The 16,996-nt window shown below is 47.9% G+C and overlaps 1 protein-coding gene across 1 annotated transcript in view; it reads right to left on the bottom strand.

Moving 5' to 3' along the window:
* The window catches only part of adamts17 (ADAM metallopeptidase with thrombospondin type 1 motif, 17), a 70,845-nt gene that overhangs the window by 30,358 nt on the left and 23,491 nt on the right, over positions 1-16,996 (bottom strand). The window contains exons 8-13 of the mRNA XM_012817221.3: positions 13,698-13,803; positions 9,954-10,094; positions 8,430-8,580; positions 5,490-5,591; positions 4,305-4,450; positions 2,118-2,287 (exon numbers count right to left, since the gene is read on the bottom strand). Of these exons, the coding sequence (XP_012672675.2) occupies positions 2,118-2,287; positions 4,305-4,450; positions 5,490-5,591; positions 8,430-8,580; positions 9,954-10,094; positions 13,698-13,803 (816 nt within the window). The remainder of the gene's footprint in view (positions 1-2,117; positions 2,288-4,304; positions 4,451-5,489; positions 5,592-8,429; positions 8,581-9,953; positions 10,095-13,697; positions 13,804-16,996) is intronic.

The following is a 16,996-nucleotide window of genomic DNA, read 5'->3' on the forward strand; positions in this document are numbered from 1 at the left end:
GTGTATGTGTGTGTGTGTATCTATGGGTGTGTGTGTGTATCTATGGGTGTGTGTGTGTGTGTGTGTGTGTGTGTGTGTGTGTGTATGTGTGTGTATCTATGGGTGTGTGTGTGTGTGTGTGTGTGTGTGTGTGTGTGTGTGTGTGTGTGTGTGTATGCGTGCACGTGTGTGTGTGTGTGTGTGTGTATGTGTGTGTATCTATGGGTGTGTGTGTGTGTGTGTGTGTGTGGAGATATATGTACATGAGGCTTTTCAGGGCAGTTTCCTCCACCAAGTCAAGAGCACACAGTGAAAGGGCCACAGCTAGTAGGCTAGAGGATGCTGAAGTGTGTGTGTGTGTGTGTGTGTGTGTGTGTGTGTGTGTGTGTGTGTACGTGAGAATGAAAGCAGCATCGCACTTTGGGGACGAGTGCCCTGGCAGACATCACAACTGGGGACACAAGATGGCACCAAAAGAACAAAAATTCCTAGGCGATAAAAATGCCAGAAACAGAAACTCCACAGAGGCCTAAAAATAGGACCACAGAAGATATGGTTTCACACCAGAAAAGAAAATCTCTTCCTTTTCTTCTCAGCTGGGGTAGACAGCACCCATTGAGGACACCGTCAGGGTGTCACCGGGGACATCCGATTCAGTATTGCAGCAGCACTGAACTGATGTGAGCCTCACCCACCTACCGCCTGGCATGAGGTGAATGTTAATTGTGAGGGTAAAGCGTATTTGCAAAAGCTGCCTGCTTGGGAGAGGGCTGAGGTGGGACAATGTGGACAAATTGGACTGTTCCTGCTGAGGGGCTGAGGGGAGAAGTGGGCCAGCAGCTCTGGAGTCAGAGCAGGACTCTGTGGTGGGGAACAGGGAACAGCAGCGGGGGAGGGGACTACGGCTATTTCACCATCTTCAGATAAACATTTCCACATCCTGTTATGAGAAAAAAAATCACGTAAAAAAAAAAAAAAAAAGACATTTGGCATGCAGCTGTAATAATCCTGAGCAGTGACAATGATTAAAAGTTTCACATATCGAGTGAAAAAACAAACATGGAATTCTAGGAATGATATTCCCCACCCCAAATATGAGACACTCTCTTCTCAATTGCTAGCTTATGAGCACACCACATCTCTTTTTAGATCGCTAAAAAGGCTTTTGTGTAAGCTGAATTCTCAAATTTGACCAGTAATTCTGAGGAAGCAGAGGTAATGCAAATCCTGGGGGAGGAATTCAAATATGGAAAACGCCCAATGCTGTCACCATTCAGGAGAAAATAACAGGAAGAATATCTTTAAGACATTTACCACTGGAAGCCAGAAGCCAAGCCTGTGCAGACCACTGAATACTGAGGGTGCTGGCACACAGGCTAGGGCACACAGGCTAGGGCACACAGGCTAGGTCACACAGGCTAGGGCACACAGGCTAGGGCACACAGGCTAGGGCACACAGGCTAGGGCACGTGGGTGGATGTGGCCAATTTGGCCAAATATCGATTTATGACTTAATACTCATCATCAGTCTGTATCAACATCTATCCTCTTCAGGACTGCAATAAAGTTATTCCGCAAATCCCCGAGCAGGGTAAAGAGGCATGCCCTGATTTATTTTGGTGGAGTGGAGCCATCTTGGCATAGGACTACGTAAACTATGTTACCAATTTCCTACAGAGTCTTTCCCTGATGTCAGAATCCTCCTTTTCTGGGTAAGTGTAAGCAATAGAGTCATCAAAGGGTGTGTTGCCATCAGCTAGGGTGGAGCTGTGTGTTTGTGTGTGTGTGTGTGTGTGTGTGTGTGTGTGTGTGTGTGTGTGTGTGTGTGTGTGTGTGTGTGTGTGTGTGTGTGTGTGTGTGTAGGTGTGTGTGTGTGTGTGTGCGTGTGCGTGTGCGTGTGTGTAGGTGTGCGTGTGCGTGTGCGTGTGTAGGTGTGCGTGTGTAGGTGTGCGTGTGTGTGTGTGTGTGTGTGTGTGCGTGCGTGTGTGTGTAGGTGTCAGTGTTGATGGATGAGTAAGTGCTTGTGTGCATGTGCGTGTATGAGTACATTCATTTGACACTGTGAGATCTTATTGCACTCATCAAGTCCTTGAAATAAGCCATCTGTGTCAATGTGTTTGGTGGCGTCAGTGCCTCACCATCGTTGATGACCGCAGTCCACATGCTGGACTTCCTCTTGTTGTTGTGCCGGTCGTGGGACTGGCACTGCTGTTCCCTGAAGGTGGGCAGGCCCTTGGCACAGGGCTGGCCCTCACAGGCCTTGTGCTCCACACTAGTCTTCTGACAGTGCCTCCCTCCAGGACCAGGGCTGTGGACGATACAACAGCCACTCGGTCAATCACCCACACGCCCTTCACCTCTCTCCCCACCGGATGGGCAGTGCCCTGAGGCCAACAGACCTCTCTGCAGGGAAAGAACCCCGTGACCCTGTTACCCTTTGTGTTTAAATGTGGTAGACACAGACAGACAGGCAGGTACCAGTGTCCCCACTTCTCTCTGTCTCTGTCTCTGTCTCTCTCTCTCTCTCTCTCTCTCTCTCTCTCTCTCTCTGTGTCTCTCTCTCTCTCTGTGTCTCTCTCTCTCTGTCTGTCTCTCTCTCTCTCTCTCTCTCTCTCTCTCTCTCTCTCTCCTTTTTCAGCTTTTCTCTCTCTCTTTGTCTCTCTCATCCTTTCAACACCAGCAGCAGCAGCCACAGCAGAGGAAGGTTTCCAGCCAGTGCTGGATGGATGCAACGCTGAAGGAATGAGTAGCACTCCACCACAGCCTCGCACTCATCCTGGTGTGCTACTAAAAACGTCCCGCAAACATCTCACTCCATATTTAAACAACAAAACAAAAGTACCTTTGGTTCTTTTGGCCCATTTCAGTCATGGCACACGTCCTGTGCTGGCAGGAAGACATGACTGGATTTGTATTCGTCTTAAAATGATGGCCCCCGTAACGCTCTGCCAAGCCCCCCCCCCCCCTGTCCATCAGAGAGCTTTTGTGTTTGGAGTGTGCTTCGCTAGGAGCTCTGTCACCATCGGTACGGTGGAGAGAGGGGCTCCGTTGCCAAAATGCAAATAAAATCATCCTGCTCTTTCCCAGGGCCCGGCCAGCTCCGCCGGGGAGCAGCCATCAGCTCAGCCTCATCTTCCAAGGCAAATGAACTGGGTGACCACTGCTCTGATCTCATTTACTGAACATATTGGAGATTATATTAGAACATATTAGAGATCATTTTGGTGTCTGTCCAATGACTGAGTGTGTGTGTGTGTGTGTGTAACATGACATCCAGTTTACGTTATTGAAATCACATTATAGTTAGAGACTTGATTACACTTTCATTATTTCGATTAAACACATTTCTAAGTAGTCAATCTTATTTTAAACATATATTTCATCCACCGCCATACCTGCCTCTGACCGGCAACAGCTGACACATGTGAACCGAGTCAATACAGCAGTGGCAGCAACTCCAATGTGTTTTTGGAGCTTTCAAATCATTTGCTTAGAAACAAACTCCAAAAACATGTCAAAGCCTCGCCCTCTTAAATCTCCACACATGGTGTACGGTTCACCCGACTGATAAGGCCTGACTGCATTAGTGCATCGAGTTCACCAGTGTTGGACCAGGGAGATGGGGGAAGGCAGCTCAGCCAATGGGCCTTTTCACCTACACTTCCTATGTTGTTGAAGTACCTGACCTTCCGGAGTGAGGAACAAGAGATATTTAGTAAGTCTATTGACTGTCACCACTGTCACATCTCAGACTCCCACAGCAGGTTTGGATTGAGGTGGGTTTTAGGAGGAAACATAAAAGAACGTAAGAGTTATAATCAGTGATCTGTAAAGGTTCATTTGATTTTGGCAACCAGCCAAACATTGTGTCTGTGTCTGTGTCTGTGTCTGTGTCTGTGTCTGTGTCTGTGTCTGTGTCTGTGTCTGTGTCTGTGTCTGTGTCTGTGTCTGTGTCTGTGTCTGTGTCTGTGTCTGTGTCTGTGTCTGTGTCTGTGTCTGTGTCTGTGTCTGTGTCTGTGTCTGTGTCTGTGTCTGTGTCTGTGTGTCTGTGTCTGTGTCTGTGTCTGTGTGTCTGTGTGTCTGTGTGTCTGTGTGTGTGTGTGTCTGTGTGTGTGTCTGTGTGTGTGTCTGTGTGTGTGTCTGTGTGTGTGTGTGTGTGTGTGTGTGTGTGTCTGTGTGTGTGTGTCTGTGTGTGTGTCTGTGTGTGTGTCTGTGTGTGTGTCTGTGTGTGTGTCTGTGTGTGTGTCTGTGTCTGTGTGTGTGTGTCTGTGTCTGTGTGTGTGTGTCTGTGTGTGTGTCTGTGTGTGTGTGTGTGTGTGTCTTACGGTGGATTGTCACACTTCCTCTGTCTGAACTGGGCTCCTGTGCCACAGGTGCGGCTGCACATGCTCCACGGGCTCCAGGCGCTCCAGTCCCCGTCCACATGCTGAGGGATGGGCGTCTTACTCACACAGTCTCCCGCCCTGCACCACTGATGGAGACACACACACACACACACACAGACACACACGCACACACAGACACACACACACACACAGAGACAGAGACAGACACAGACACACACACACACACACACGCACACACACAGAGACAGAGACAGACACACACACACACACACACAGACACACACGCACACACAGACACACACACACACACAGAGACAGAGACAGACACAGACACACACACACACACACACGCACACACACAGAGACAGAGACAGACACACACACACACACACACACACACACACACAGACAGACACACAGAGACAGACACACAGAGACACACGCACACGCACACGCACACACAGACACACACAGACAGACACACAGAGACACACGCACACGCACACGCACACACACACACACACACACACAGACACACACACACACACACACAGAGACAAACACAGACACAGACACAGACACAGACACGCACACGCACACGCAGACGCACACAGAGACACACACGCACACAGACACACACACACACACACACACACACACACACACACAGACAGACACACAGAGACAGAGACACACAGACAGAGACAGAGACAGAGACAGAGACAGAGACAGAGACAGAGACAGAGACACAGACACAGACACAGACACAGACACACACACAGACACACAGTGTGTATTTAAGTGCGAACTGACAAACACCTTTCCATTTTCATATATTATTCACCAAAAAAAAACTGACTTTTTCACACTATTGACTTCATCACTAAATCTACTTCAACACACACCCTCACACACACACACAAACACCACACAATACACAACAAAATGGGTCATAAACAAAACCTTAATGACACTGTCTAGGAGAATCACTGCACAAAGCCACAGGTAGCTTGAAATCAGGGAACTTGTCATTCTGGCAGCTTTTCATGACATTTCACATTTTGCCCCTGATTTGACCTTAACTAGACTAGAATCAGCAATCAGTAGAATCAGTGGCCCAATTACAATATAATCATGGCCTAGATGGACAGAAAGGGTAGTTACCTTGTCAGAACCACATTCTGTGCCATCCAGCGGAGGGTCCAGTTTGGTTTTACACGACGTGTCACCCTCCACCAGACACCACAGGCCGGCACACATTAGGTGCTGAAAGACAGCATTGAGACTGGGATTAGTGGCAGCCAGAGGGAACCATGTACAGCACAGTACTAACCAGCTCCTTCCACTGGAATGTCAGGCATTCCTCCCACTAAAACAGAGCAACACATTGAGTTAAGGGGAGCGAGAAAGAGGGAGAGAGACAGAGAGAGAGAGAGAGAGGGAGAGAGGGAGAGAGAGAGACAGAGGGAGAGAGAGATGGACAGAGAGAGAGAGAGAACAGATTTTGAGTGTGCACGCTGTGAACTTCAGAGCATTTTCTTCTCCAAAGGCGTTTTGGCAGGAGCAGTAAGGATACCTCACTTTCATTCCACAGACTACTTTGCATGCTGTCTAAAGGTTATGAGTCTATGTCTTCACACACAGAATATTCTATCAAACATACAGCCCAACTAATAACCCACAGAGCACCCACGTACCCTGAAGGTAATTGGCGAGGGACCAAATATCATGTCACAGATCTAGTAGCTTTTCCACTGATGGAAGTGCTTTCATGACTGTGAAAAGAGAATGTTGAACGACTGTCTCGGCCTATCCTCTCACGGTCTTTTCTTAACCAAGCACCATGAAAAACATAACGAAAAAAAAAACATCAAAGAACTCTGAAATGGCTGGAAACCATGGGAGTTTATGGTTTGGTCTACGGTCGGCCCAACACCAAATAACCTAGCCACACGACCTCAACAGTAAGATCCTAGCCACACGACCTCAACAGTAAGATCCTAGCCACACAACCTCAACAGTAACATCCTAGCCACACAACCTCAACAGTAAGATCCTAGCCACACGACCTCAACAGTAAGATCCTAGCCACACGACCTCAACAGTAACATCCTAGCCACACGACCTCAACAGTAAGATCCTAGCCACACGACCTCAACAGTAACATCCTAGCCACACGACCTCAACAGTAACATCCTAGCCACACGACCTCAACAGTAAGATCCTAGTCACACGACCTCAACAGTAACATCTTAGCCACACAACCTCAACAGTAACATCTATGGCTGTAAACCCAGCAGTCACCAAACAGGAGAGTAAAGGTTGGGGTGCGTTTCGCTTACAAATCCTTCCCTGCATTCACAAATCACAGAGAGCCTCAGCCTGGCATGTTGGTAGGAAGGGCAATTAAATGGATATGGTTTAATTGGCAGCGGTTTCCTGTTCCTGCGACCGCAGCGTGAGATGAGGTAGGTGGAGGTGTGAGGTAGAGCAGCCAGCTGAGGACACACACTAAATCTCTCCTCACACCACACCAGGAAACACAAGCAACAGTCCCCACTCAGCCTCGTGGAGTCTGTTCAAGCTGCTCAGCTACCAGGTTTGTGTACAGACAATGGCCAGGTTGCTCTCACTCTCGCACTCACTCACTCACTCACTCACTCACTCACTCACTCACTCACTCACTCACTCACTCACTCACTCACTCACTCACTCACTCACTCACTCACTCAGTTCACTTCATCATTAGCTGAGGCGAAAATGAAAAAGGAAAAAAATAACGGTCAAATCCTCTGTCGCGAAAACCACTTCAATCTTTGAGCCTTAATCAGTTGCTGCCCATCGTCTTTTCCATTCCCCGAACACAAACATGGAGTAATGATGCGCCTGGCTATGAAGACTGATGAAACACTTGACTTCAGCAAACACTGATACAGTGCAAAAAGAATGGTTTGCGGCTAGAGCTTTTTTTCCTGGCTATGCATTTTAATGAGCCATGTTCACGTGTCCATTTTGTAAGGTTCCTTTTTTCTTTTTCAAACCATCACACGCACAGCAATTGCTCTCTTTGGCAGAAAGCGAGATCATATTTCTAGGAGTCATTCCATCTTTGTTCCACCAGGGAAGCCATTCATAGGTACTCACCACATTCAATAACATTTTCCAATCTGTCGAGTGGAAGTGCCTGGCGTTGCACGGCAGTCATTAAAGTGTCACTACCGGAATCTACCTTTGCCATCATCTCCCCTTTGTCTATTGTTGTCGAACAATTTGTCTTTGTCAGTGAGGGCTGGGTGGGTCAAGAACCTTGCTAGCTTCTGTTGAGTCTGAAAGGTGTTGTCTAGACAATGCACATGCTTTGGCCAGTCACTCCACCAGTCCATCCACTTTACAAGGCCTGGCAGAGTGGGTGTTGAGTGGAAATATTGGTGTGCAGCAGAGTGAAAGCCTACCCTCTCTTGATGCTGAGCTCAGAGAGAGAGAGAGATAGAGAGACAGAGAGAGAGAGAGAGAGAGAGAGAGAGAGAGAGAGAGAGAGAGAGACAGAGAGACAGAGAGAGAGAGAGAGAGAGAGAGAGAGAGAGAGAGAGAGAGAGAGAGACAGACAGAGACAGAGAGAGAGAGACAGAGAGACAGAGAGAGACAGCTATGTAAAATCTAACCTGAACTGTCGGCACCTGCAATATGTATTGATATTTTGGAGGGGCTCACCATGGCAACATGTAACCAAGCACAAGTGCCCCAAGGACACGAGTTCAATAAACAGAACCAGCTCAATGAAGAGGGGGAAACTGTGAAGAAATATCTGATGTATATCATTCATTTGGAAAGCTACGCAAGCAAACCCCTTGGGGTGAGTATTAAACACAGTTCAGTTTAACAGGTTCATACCGTGACTATAAGAACTAAAAGGTACTTCGAAATAGGCAAGCTCATAAAACCACCGGCCGATGGAGTTTCCAAGGTGCTTTATCCAAATATACAACAAGTGCCGTCTCAGGCCCGGGTCGTGAGTTTGAACTCCACGACCCCCCCCCCCCCCTTTCTGTTAAGCTTGTGAGAGGGATCATGTTGAAGAAAAGCAAAAGACAGGTCCTGCGGTACCTCCATATCATTGCAGAAGGTTGCGTTGGTGCCAAACAAAATCTGGCACTGCTCGTCCGCGCTGTAGTGCATGCCTGGGAGCTTGGGAGGGAGTCGGATCATGTAGCGACTGCGTGGGTCCGTGTGGAGCAGGCACATGCTGGCCTTCGACCTGCGCATGGAGGTGGTGGAAGCCCAAAAATAAGAACACAAGTAAACCACCCAAACACAAAGACAAAAGCACAAAGCTACACTGTTCCCCCCATTAGGAGCCTCGGGTGTTAATGTGCAGATATGATAATAAGCAAAATTACAGTCATTTGCCAGAACTACTCACAGTCATTGAAATGTGCTGAGGGCCAGTCTGGGTTGTCTTTGTTCGAACACAGAGTTGTGTCATGCATGATATCACTTTCCTCAGAGTAACCCTCAAGCTATTTTACTTAACACCTTGGTTTGTCATCAAGACATTTATCATTTTAACAAAGTGGTTCAACAACAGATATATTGAGTTGTGAAACAGTGACCCAACAAGACTCCAAATGCCAGAGGGGATTCATGAAATAAATACAAGGATTGAGTCTATTTCACCAAGCCAACATCAAAGCTACATTGAGAAGTCTAACAACAAGATTTTGCAAGAAAAACAGAAAATAATTATAAGAAGCAGAAAGTGGTGGATGAAGCGCAACATTTGATTTCTGCTGCTGTCTCTAATGTCCTACAACGGGGGACTGAGTTGGAAAAAACAGCCTTTCCCTTCTCCGCGTGAATCTTGCGGAGACAACTGCTGCAAGACTTTGCCTTTTGTGCATTCCTTATCAAGTGGGAGCGCAGCAATCAGCCAGAGACACGCAAGGCCAGTTAACAGCGCTTCAAAGGGAGCTCTTTCAAAAAGGAGGCCCTTTGTAACGGCACCGCGCGGCCCAGCAGGGGCAACCATCGGGAGGCTGGAAAATTGCACCCTTCTGTTCAGTGGGATGAGGCTAATTTTCCAGCCTCATAACATTGTGTTACTTATATAATAATAAAAAAAAGAGAAGCCATTAGAAGAGTTTCCTCATCAGAAGCCCAGACTGTGGTGTGTAAATCTGTGGGCATCGCCACGCTTGGGACTCCTGGCTCCTGCTGGGACTCATCTAAATGTGGCAGCCCTGGAGGGTGAGGGGAGCTGGGGAGGGGAGGGGAGGGCAGGGGAGGGAGTGGGGGTGGGGGTGGGGGTGCAGGGGCTTGGTGTCAGACACTAGCAGACCACAGCCCAGGGATCGTGGGGAAGGGATGGTAGGGAGTAGACTAACAGCCGCTGTTCCCCAGTGGAGAACAACGTGGATGGGGACAATCTTACACTTGTAGAATGTCAGTTAGTGTCTGTGCTCATCCAAAGAAAACCCAAACTAGCTCCAGGCGTCAGACATGCAAGGGAGAGCAGAGCTACTGAAGAAAAGAAACTTCAGTACACATCCAGTGGACCGGCACGAACACATTTACATTCACAGATGTGGTGTGAGATTAGCTAGGCAGCGAGTGGAAAGCATTTGATCTTACCTGAGGAAGTTTTCCAAGTCATCACGGCTGCAGGATGACCAGGAGAGGTCACTGGGGTTACGACCTTTGACCCACTCGCCAGACATGATGTGGGAGTGTCCGGTGCAAGTGGCGTGGTCATCATCATGGCTCATTCCCATGCTGGAGAATGCAGAAGATGAATCATTAGTTCCATATGAACAGAACTATTGCAACTAGACACCTCTGCCCAAAGAACTGAAATGACCCACCCAAAGGCCTTATCTAGAGGCTACACTCTTTTACAGATCCTAACCAGCCACGCTGTACAATGGATTGCTGGCAGTCCGAACAAAAAAAAAAAAAAATGTAATTTTTCCCTGTTCTTTATCTGTATCAAGCCGGAGAATGATTGCTTGACCTAGCCCATGTGGCAGTTTGGCCGGCATCCAAGTAGCTGCTGCCACGGAGGATAAGGCTGAGACTATCTGCAGCATCCAAGTAGCTGCTGCCACGGAGGATAAGGCTGAGACTATCTGCAGCATCTTTTGGGGGCTGCCTCGACAGGAAGAGCCCTGTTGATGTCTGCTCAGAGAGTCAGAGTCGGAGGGGCCTGTGTGCCGTGAGGATGTCTGAGGGTTGCTCGCGAGAGGCCCGGCAGCTGCAGACGGCCAGAGAGGATTTGACTGCAGAGAGTTACTGTGCGCTTCCTCTAAAGCCATGACCTACATTTACAAATGAAAAACAACAACCTAAAATGAACCTGAAGCAGCAAACACAGGAACTAATAATCAAAAAAAACATTACGGAGACTTCCAGCATGGAGTCTCTGTTCCCAGTCTTAATGAAAGCAATAAAATGGGGCGAGGAGATACACAGAGCACACACAAAAAGACTGCCTAGATATTTTTTGTATTTATGTATTTCTTGCATAAGCAAGCATGAGGAAGGGCTCTCAGAAACCTGAAAATGACCCTGTTGCTTTTACAGTAAGAGCTATGACCTTCTCCCACTTCATTCACTGCCACTACATTTAAACATGATGAGGCACATGCCATAAGCAGTTACGCAAGCAATATTCATTTACACACAAGGACATAAACACTGTTCCAGACCAACTGCAAACCAGAATGCAAGGACAACAGTCCAGGCATAAACAGGAACAGGGCCCACTGACCCCGAGACAAGCAGACGTCACCACTCTCCACGGCTCTCTTGCTTTCGACGGAGGCTGCTAATCGCTGTGGCATTTCCCCCCCCCCAAGATGAATTGTGACATGACGCACTCCATAGGCCTTCCGCTGGCATTTTGCTGCCAGAAAAATACGCGGACAGCGTGCAATTAAATTGAACCTTTTCAAGCAGTTGTACCTGCCTCCCCTCCCCTCCCCTCCCCTCCCCTCCCCTCCCCTCCCCTCCCCTCCCCTCCCCTCGCGCAACATAGCGGCTGGATGACAGAGGAAGGGGGCTGGCACCTGGGCTCGTTCAAGGCCCTGGAATTCACTTACGTTGCCTGATGTTTGTGTCCCAGAACCCCCCCCCCGCCCCTCTCGGCCGCATTCCTTTGGGCCGATGACCATGTGGCTGTGATGGTGGCGTGGTTTGGGTTTCAGGAATAACACAGCCCAACACCCTTCCACTGTTATTCCTCCACTCTCCCCCACACAGACACGCATGCATATGATGCCTGTTACTGGGTATAATAGCAATATGGCTACTTTTCAAAAAAAAAGGAGTCACACAGAATAAGAAAAGGGGAAATCGAGTGAAAAAAGTGGCTGAGGGGGGGATTATGGTCATCAATACACCACAGGACATCAAGTCTGGCTTTTATCTGCTGCAGTGTGTCTGAGCCAAAGGTCTTGGATTCATTGGTGCAAATAAAGGATCTACTGTTTTCAGACCTGCTTGGAAGCTAATAGGAATTATCTCTGCTAAGTTTCCATGGAATACCCCCCCCCCACACATACATATACACACACAGTTTCTATGCGATTGGTGAGAATAAAAGGTGCTTGTTTGTTGACTGCAAGTGCAGTTTCTCCTGACAACCCTGAGAGATTAATGGCTAATTGTTAGCACAGCGAAACAGAGAAAAACATGACGTAAAATGCTCTTTCAAACTCCTTATTAGGCAAGACTATTTCTATTCAAATCATATCCTCATCACTGCCTGCGCATTTTTGTTGTCGTTTGTGTTGCGTTTCAGCCAGCCTATCTGGCTTTGGGCAATTACACCGCACCTCCACGGCTGTGCTTAAAGTGTTTTTTAAATACATCATATCATGATTGGGGAAAAGAATGCCTGATAGCACATTAATCATAGCACGGAACAAACTGTGCATTATATTCACACAGAGATTCGCAAGCTTCAAAAGGCAGTCCTGCGCACATCACAACCAAAGCAAGCAATGGTCTGTGGCACTGATTGGACAGATCTCCAGGACTATCTAAGTGGTTCAGAAGACATGGAATACATCTATTTCAGGTATTGAGTATAAAAAAAATCTATATATGAATGAGTGCGTATGTCAAGGTTGGCAAATCATTGTGCAAATATGTGTATGGTTATGTGTATCTTTGAATGTGTGTGTGTAGCCTTGTTCACCAGTTTGCACTTAAAAGGTTGTGTAACGAGCAAAATGATTTGTAGCGCGGTAAAACGGGAGCTCGTTTGACATGCCAGGCGACAGACTTAATATAAAAAAGCAGCAAGGTGCACCTAAGCCTCCTATGTTCCTCTTTAATGGGTGTTTTACGGACTCGGTACAATGAGGGCTTTCACAGCGCTAGCCAGGCTGTGTGGCACCAGCGGCGCAATCACACTCGCCGTATCGGCACCAGCCGGGCGCACGCGCTGCCAGCTCATTACCTGCCGCCATTAAACCGGCTTCTGCCGCTGGCCCGCGTCCTGCCCAGCCCCGTCTCGTCCGCCTTCCCCACGTCCGAGGCTGGGCAGGATCGGCCGATAACTCCAGAGGCCTGGCAAGGCCACTAAGCCTCTGCTGCGAACACTAATGTAGTTTGGCCGCATTTCCAGACAAATTTGGTATTGGCCCTCCGTCATTGTTCTATCAATGTGGGCTTTATACTGTACGTGAGCATGAGTAGCCACCTCTACCCTTACACAAGAGGGGGGGGGGAGGGGGCAATGCCTGCTAAGTCAGTCTGTCTACTGTAAGCAGATGGAGCTCTGCTAATGTAACGCACCAATGAAAGATGTGTCTCTGAGCGCCTTCAAATTGCAGGGGAGCGGTTTGTGTTCTTGTTCGGGAATGAGAGATATTTTGTGGCACAGCCTTCATCCTGGATTGTTTTGCCCTTCTGTGTGAGCTTTTGAGGGGGTCCCGAAGGGCAATCAATTACACAGCAATGGGAACTGGAGCTGAGGTTGAGGACACTGTACTTTAAAATGCCGGCTACCCTAAAGAGCCCAGGGCTGTTTATCAGTTAAACAGACATATCCTGTCACCCCCCCCCCCCCTTTACATCAAAACAAACAGAGGTTTGCTCCTAGAGATTTATAGCATGTGGTAAAGACAGACACCAAAGGAATGCACACAGAGAAAAAGAAAAAGAGAAAGAGAGAGAGAGGGAGAGAGAGAGGGAGTGAGAAAGAATGAGAGAGAGCAAGAGACTGAACTTGTGACAAACGAACCCTGCAGCACAGAAGAAAAGGAGGGAGAAAAAGAGAGAGAAAGAGAGAGAGAAAAAGAGAGAGAGAGAGAGAGAGAGCGCAAAAAGAAAAAGCAGAGATGGAAAGCGAGTCCTCGGCAGCAGACTGACTTGTGGCCCAGCTCGTGCGCGATGGTGAAAGCCAGGTTGAGTCCGTTGTCCTCGGCCAGCACACACTTCCTCTTGGAACTGCAGGCGCCACCGAGATAGGCGATTCCTGTGGGGAGAAGAGCACAGGGTAGGGCAGGGCAGGATGAGCGTGGACCCCTGGAGTGGACCCCTGGAGTGGGCCCCTGCCAACGTCGTGCCATGGCTCCGACACTCGCCCAGCTTTTTACACTGGCTTATAATGTGTCCAAAAAAAGTACAGTACTTTGCCCTTTGCCTCTTCCCCCCCCCCTTTCTGACCAGATGTATTTCTCCGAGTCTGTTTTCTGTCACTAAATAATACACATATGCGCTGATCAAACACAAGGAGCCAGTTTCAAGGTCATCACTGCTAATGTCTGTTAAATTCACTCCAACTGAAAGCTACTTTTCATTACGGAATCTGGAGAAGGGGCTTTTGTTATTTGTTTCTCGCCTCCCTCATTCTTGGAACATTTGTAATACTGACCCAATTTATGCAGGCCAATTACAGCCGCATGATTGCGGATCATGCACTCAACGATAGCATCCAATGCTAACCCTTGCAGTGCTGGACACCGGAGCTCATCGTTCACAACAACATTTCACAGAGAATAAGAAACCAATAAACAAACAAGTGAAAACAGCCTTAAAAGGGCAGCAGTGTGTGTGTGTGTGTGTGTGTGTGTGTGTGTGTGTGTGTGTGTGTGGTTAGCTGGTCTGTGATCTGACTGAGTGAGCGTGGCTGATGAAGTAGGAGAGAGGTCAGTGGAGTAATCTGCACCAGGCCGTTAAAATGGCCCTCACTCGCCTGGGCAGACTGTCAGACGGAGGTCTGCACCTGCTGCGGGGGCCATCGGCAAGCTGAACTCCCCCAGGGCAATCAGGTGCAGGGAGGGGGTGGGGGAAGGAGGGAAGAATGGAGGGGGGGGGATGGTTGGGGGGGGGGGGGGGGCAGACTGTTAAAAGTCAGACTAGAGAATGGGCTTTCAGTGTGGAGGGTGAAAACAAGGTCACACCACCCAGCGGGGCGAGCGATGGAGAGGTGGCCATTATGCAAATGCATTCCAACCACATTCAATTCCAAATCATTATCATTATGGCGAGCTCAGTTTGATTTGTGTGGTGACAGCTACAGTATTCCTGAAGCTCAAACCACCGGTCAGGAGAATGACTCAGGCAGCCACGCCAGACAAGGGGGAAAAACAACACCGCTCCGGGCTATTGGATCACAGGTTATGATTAATGCATGCATGTTAATGGAGAGAGATAACATCGATACACAGGGACACAGTTCACCGACACAATAAGAGATAGGGATTGAATTGAAAGAGCGTGATTATACAAGCACTTGTCTGAGAGTTCAAACAACACTGATCACCCCTCCCCACAAACACTGTGGTATTGTGCGAACTACTGGAAAAACAGTGTCTTTAATCTGGAGCGGTTCCTATACCACACGAGCACCCTCAGTGTTTGAAAAGCAATCCATCACACAATCAGCCAAGGGAGATGACGTCACCTGACAGGTCTTAGTGCTAGATATTACCTACGCGTCCTTTCAGACACCTGTTTTCTCTCCGACTCTGGATGCTGTCCAATGCGCTTCGTTTGGAGCAGGACAAGCGTACGTTTAAATCAGTGACAAGAGAATGAAATGAAACCCAGATGGCAGTTTTGGAGGGGGGAAAAGCTTGGAATTGAGTTTGGGGATGATAGCAGATGATACGCAGCAGACATGGGCTCACTCCAATAAACAAGAGAACCAACTTGGCACCTCAGGATTTACTGATAAAACCCAGTTGTGCTCGTGCTTCAATGATGGGCGGCCTCTTACGGAATTCCTTCAACAATAAGGTGAAAATAAGTGGATATTAAGTCTGTGTGGAAGATTCGTTCTGAGTACACCTACAGTTCACAGTATACAATTCAATTAGATTTGTGCTTCGAGTCCATGGAAAACCTTCTTCCGAGCACAGCTCCTGACTGCCAGGATCTTTTGCTAATCATCAGTTATTAGGTATGGGAATCACTAGATTCCTTAAGATTTCTTAATATGGATACGAGTGACAGAATAAAACTCTATTTTGATATTTAGGGATTTGGGATACGAGTATTGCGATAAGGTGTATTGTGACGTTTTGAGATCTGACACACCTCAACTACTAAAAGTTTCATCTTTGCTCACTGCTGCACCTCTTTGTTAGATCTGGACGTGGCGGGATTGAATGATTGTGTCGTCTCTGGACCACCAGCGTTAGATCTGGGCAGGGAAGAGTTTTCCATCTGTAGGACTAACTGTGTTGAAAGCCATTCCATGTTCAGCAAACCCAAATCTTCAAAAAGCCAAGGATAGTGACCATTACTGACAATACTGACAACTTGCCGTGGCTGTTACATGACACAGGCAGGCTATAGACACGTGCATGTCACAACCGCTGGCTCAAATGAACATAATATATATGGATGTTTAATTACCATCAAGACTTTATTTTATGATATCTCAACTTGAACTTCCCACTCACTTGTCAAATGGGTGACATTTACACCAAGGCGGCTTATGGGCGGGTCTATGGGACTATCGGCCCGATCGTAGAAACACAAATGGCTTTTATTGTCACGGCTTGAGGCCTCAGGCCATTAGCCCCGGTTAGCCCGCAGATAGCCCTAGCTTGCATTGGCCCGAAAGTGGAATCATGGCTAATGAGATATTAGACATGATTAAACAAATCTGGGCATGCTGTAAGAACAACACAAACGTCTTTTCAGATTCACAGATAGCCATGCTATAATCGCAACTGTAGCTCCACACATTAAACTTTCATTTTACCTTCATGGCCACAATCTATGTCTTGGCTGACAGCACATACAACTTTAACATGCAAATCTCCAAAAGGCAGTATCTCTTTGTAAACAAATGGCCTGAAAAACGGACAACCTGAAAACAGGTTAAGAGCCCACGACCGCCCTGTCTTCAGCTAACAAAATGCAAATCAGTGTCGGAACCCAGTCTGGGGCCACAGCGCCACTCTGAACAACAACACGGCCAGTACTGCACATGCCACAACACGTGAGTCATTCGAGAAAAGTGTAGGTTGTAGTGGGGCTGTGCTCGTCTGAAATGCATTACAGCAGAGGTTTACCAATTGCCCATGATCCATAATACTTTTCTCCCCATGCTCAGAGGCCTGGAACAGTCCATATTTTGAAGGGAGTAAATCACTGAACCGAGTTTACAGTATTAAAGCCCTAATTACAACCTAATGAAGCATTGAGTTATTAAA

Source organism: Clupea harengus, chromosome 6 (genome assembly GCF_900700415.2).
Source record: "Clupea harengus chromosome 6, Ch_v2.0.2, whole genome shotgun sequence".
Taxonomy (NCBI): domain Eukaryota; kingdom Metazoa; phylum Chordata; class Actinopteri; order Clupeiformes; family Clupeidae; genus Clupea; species Clupea harengus.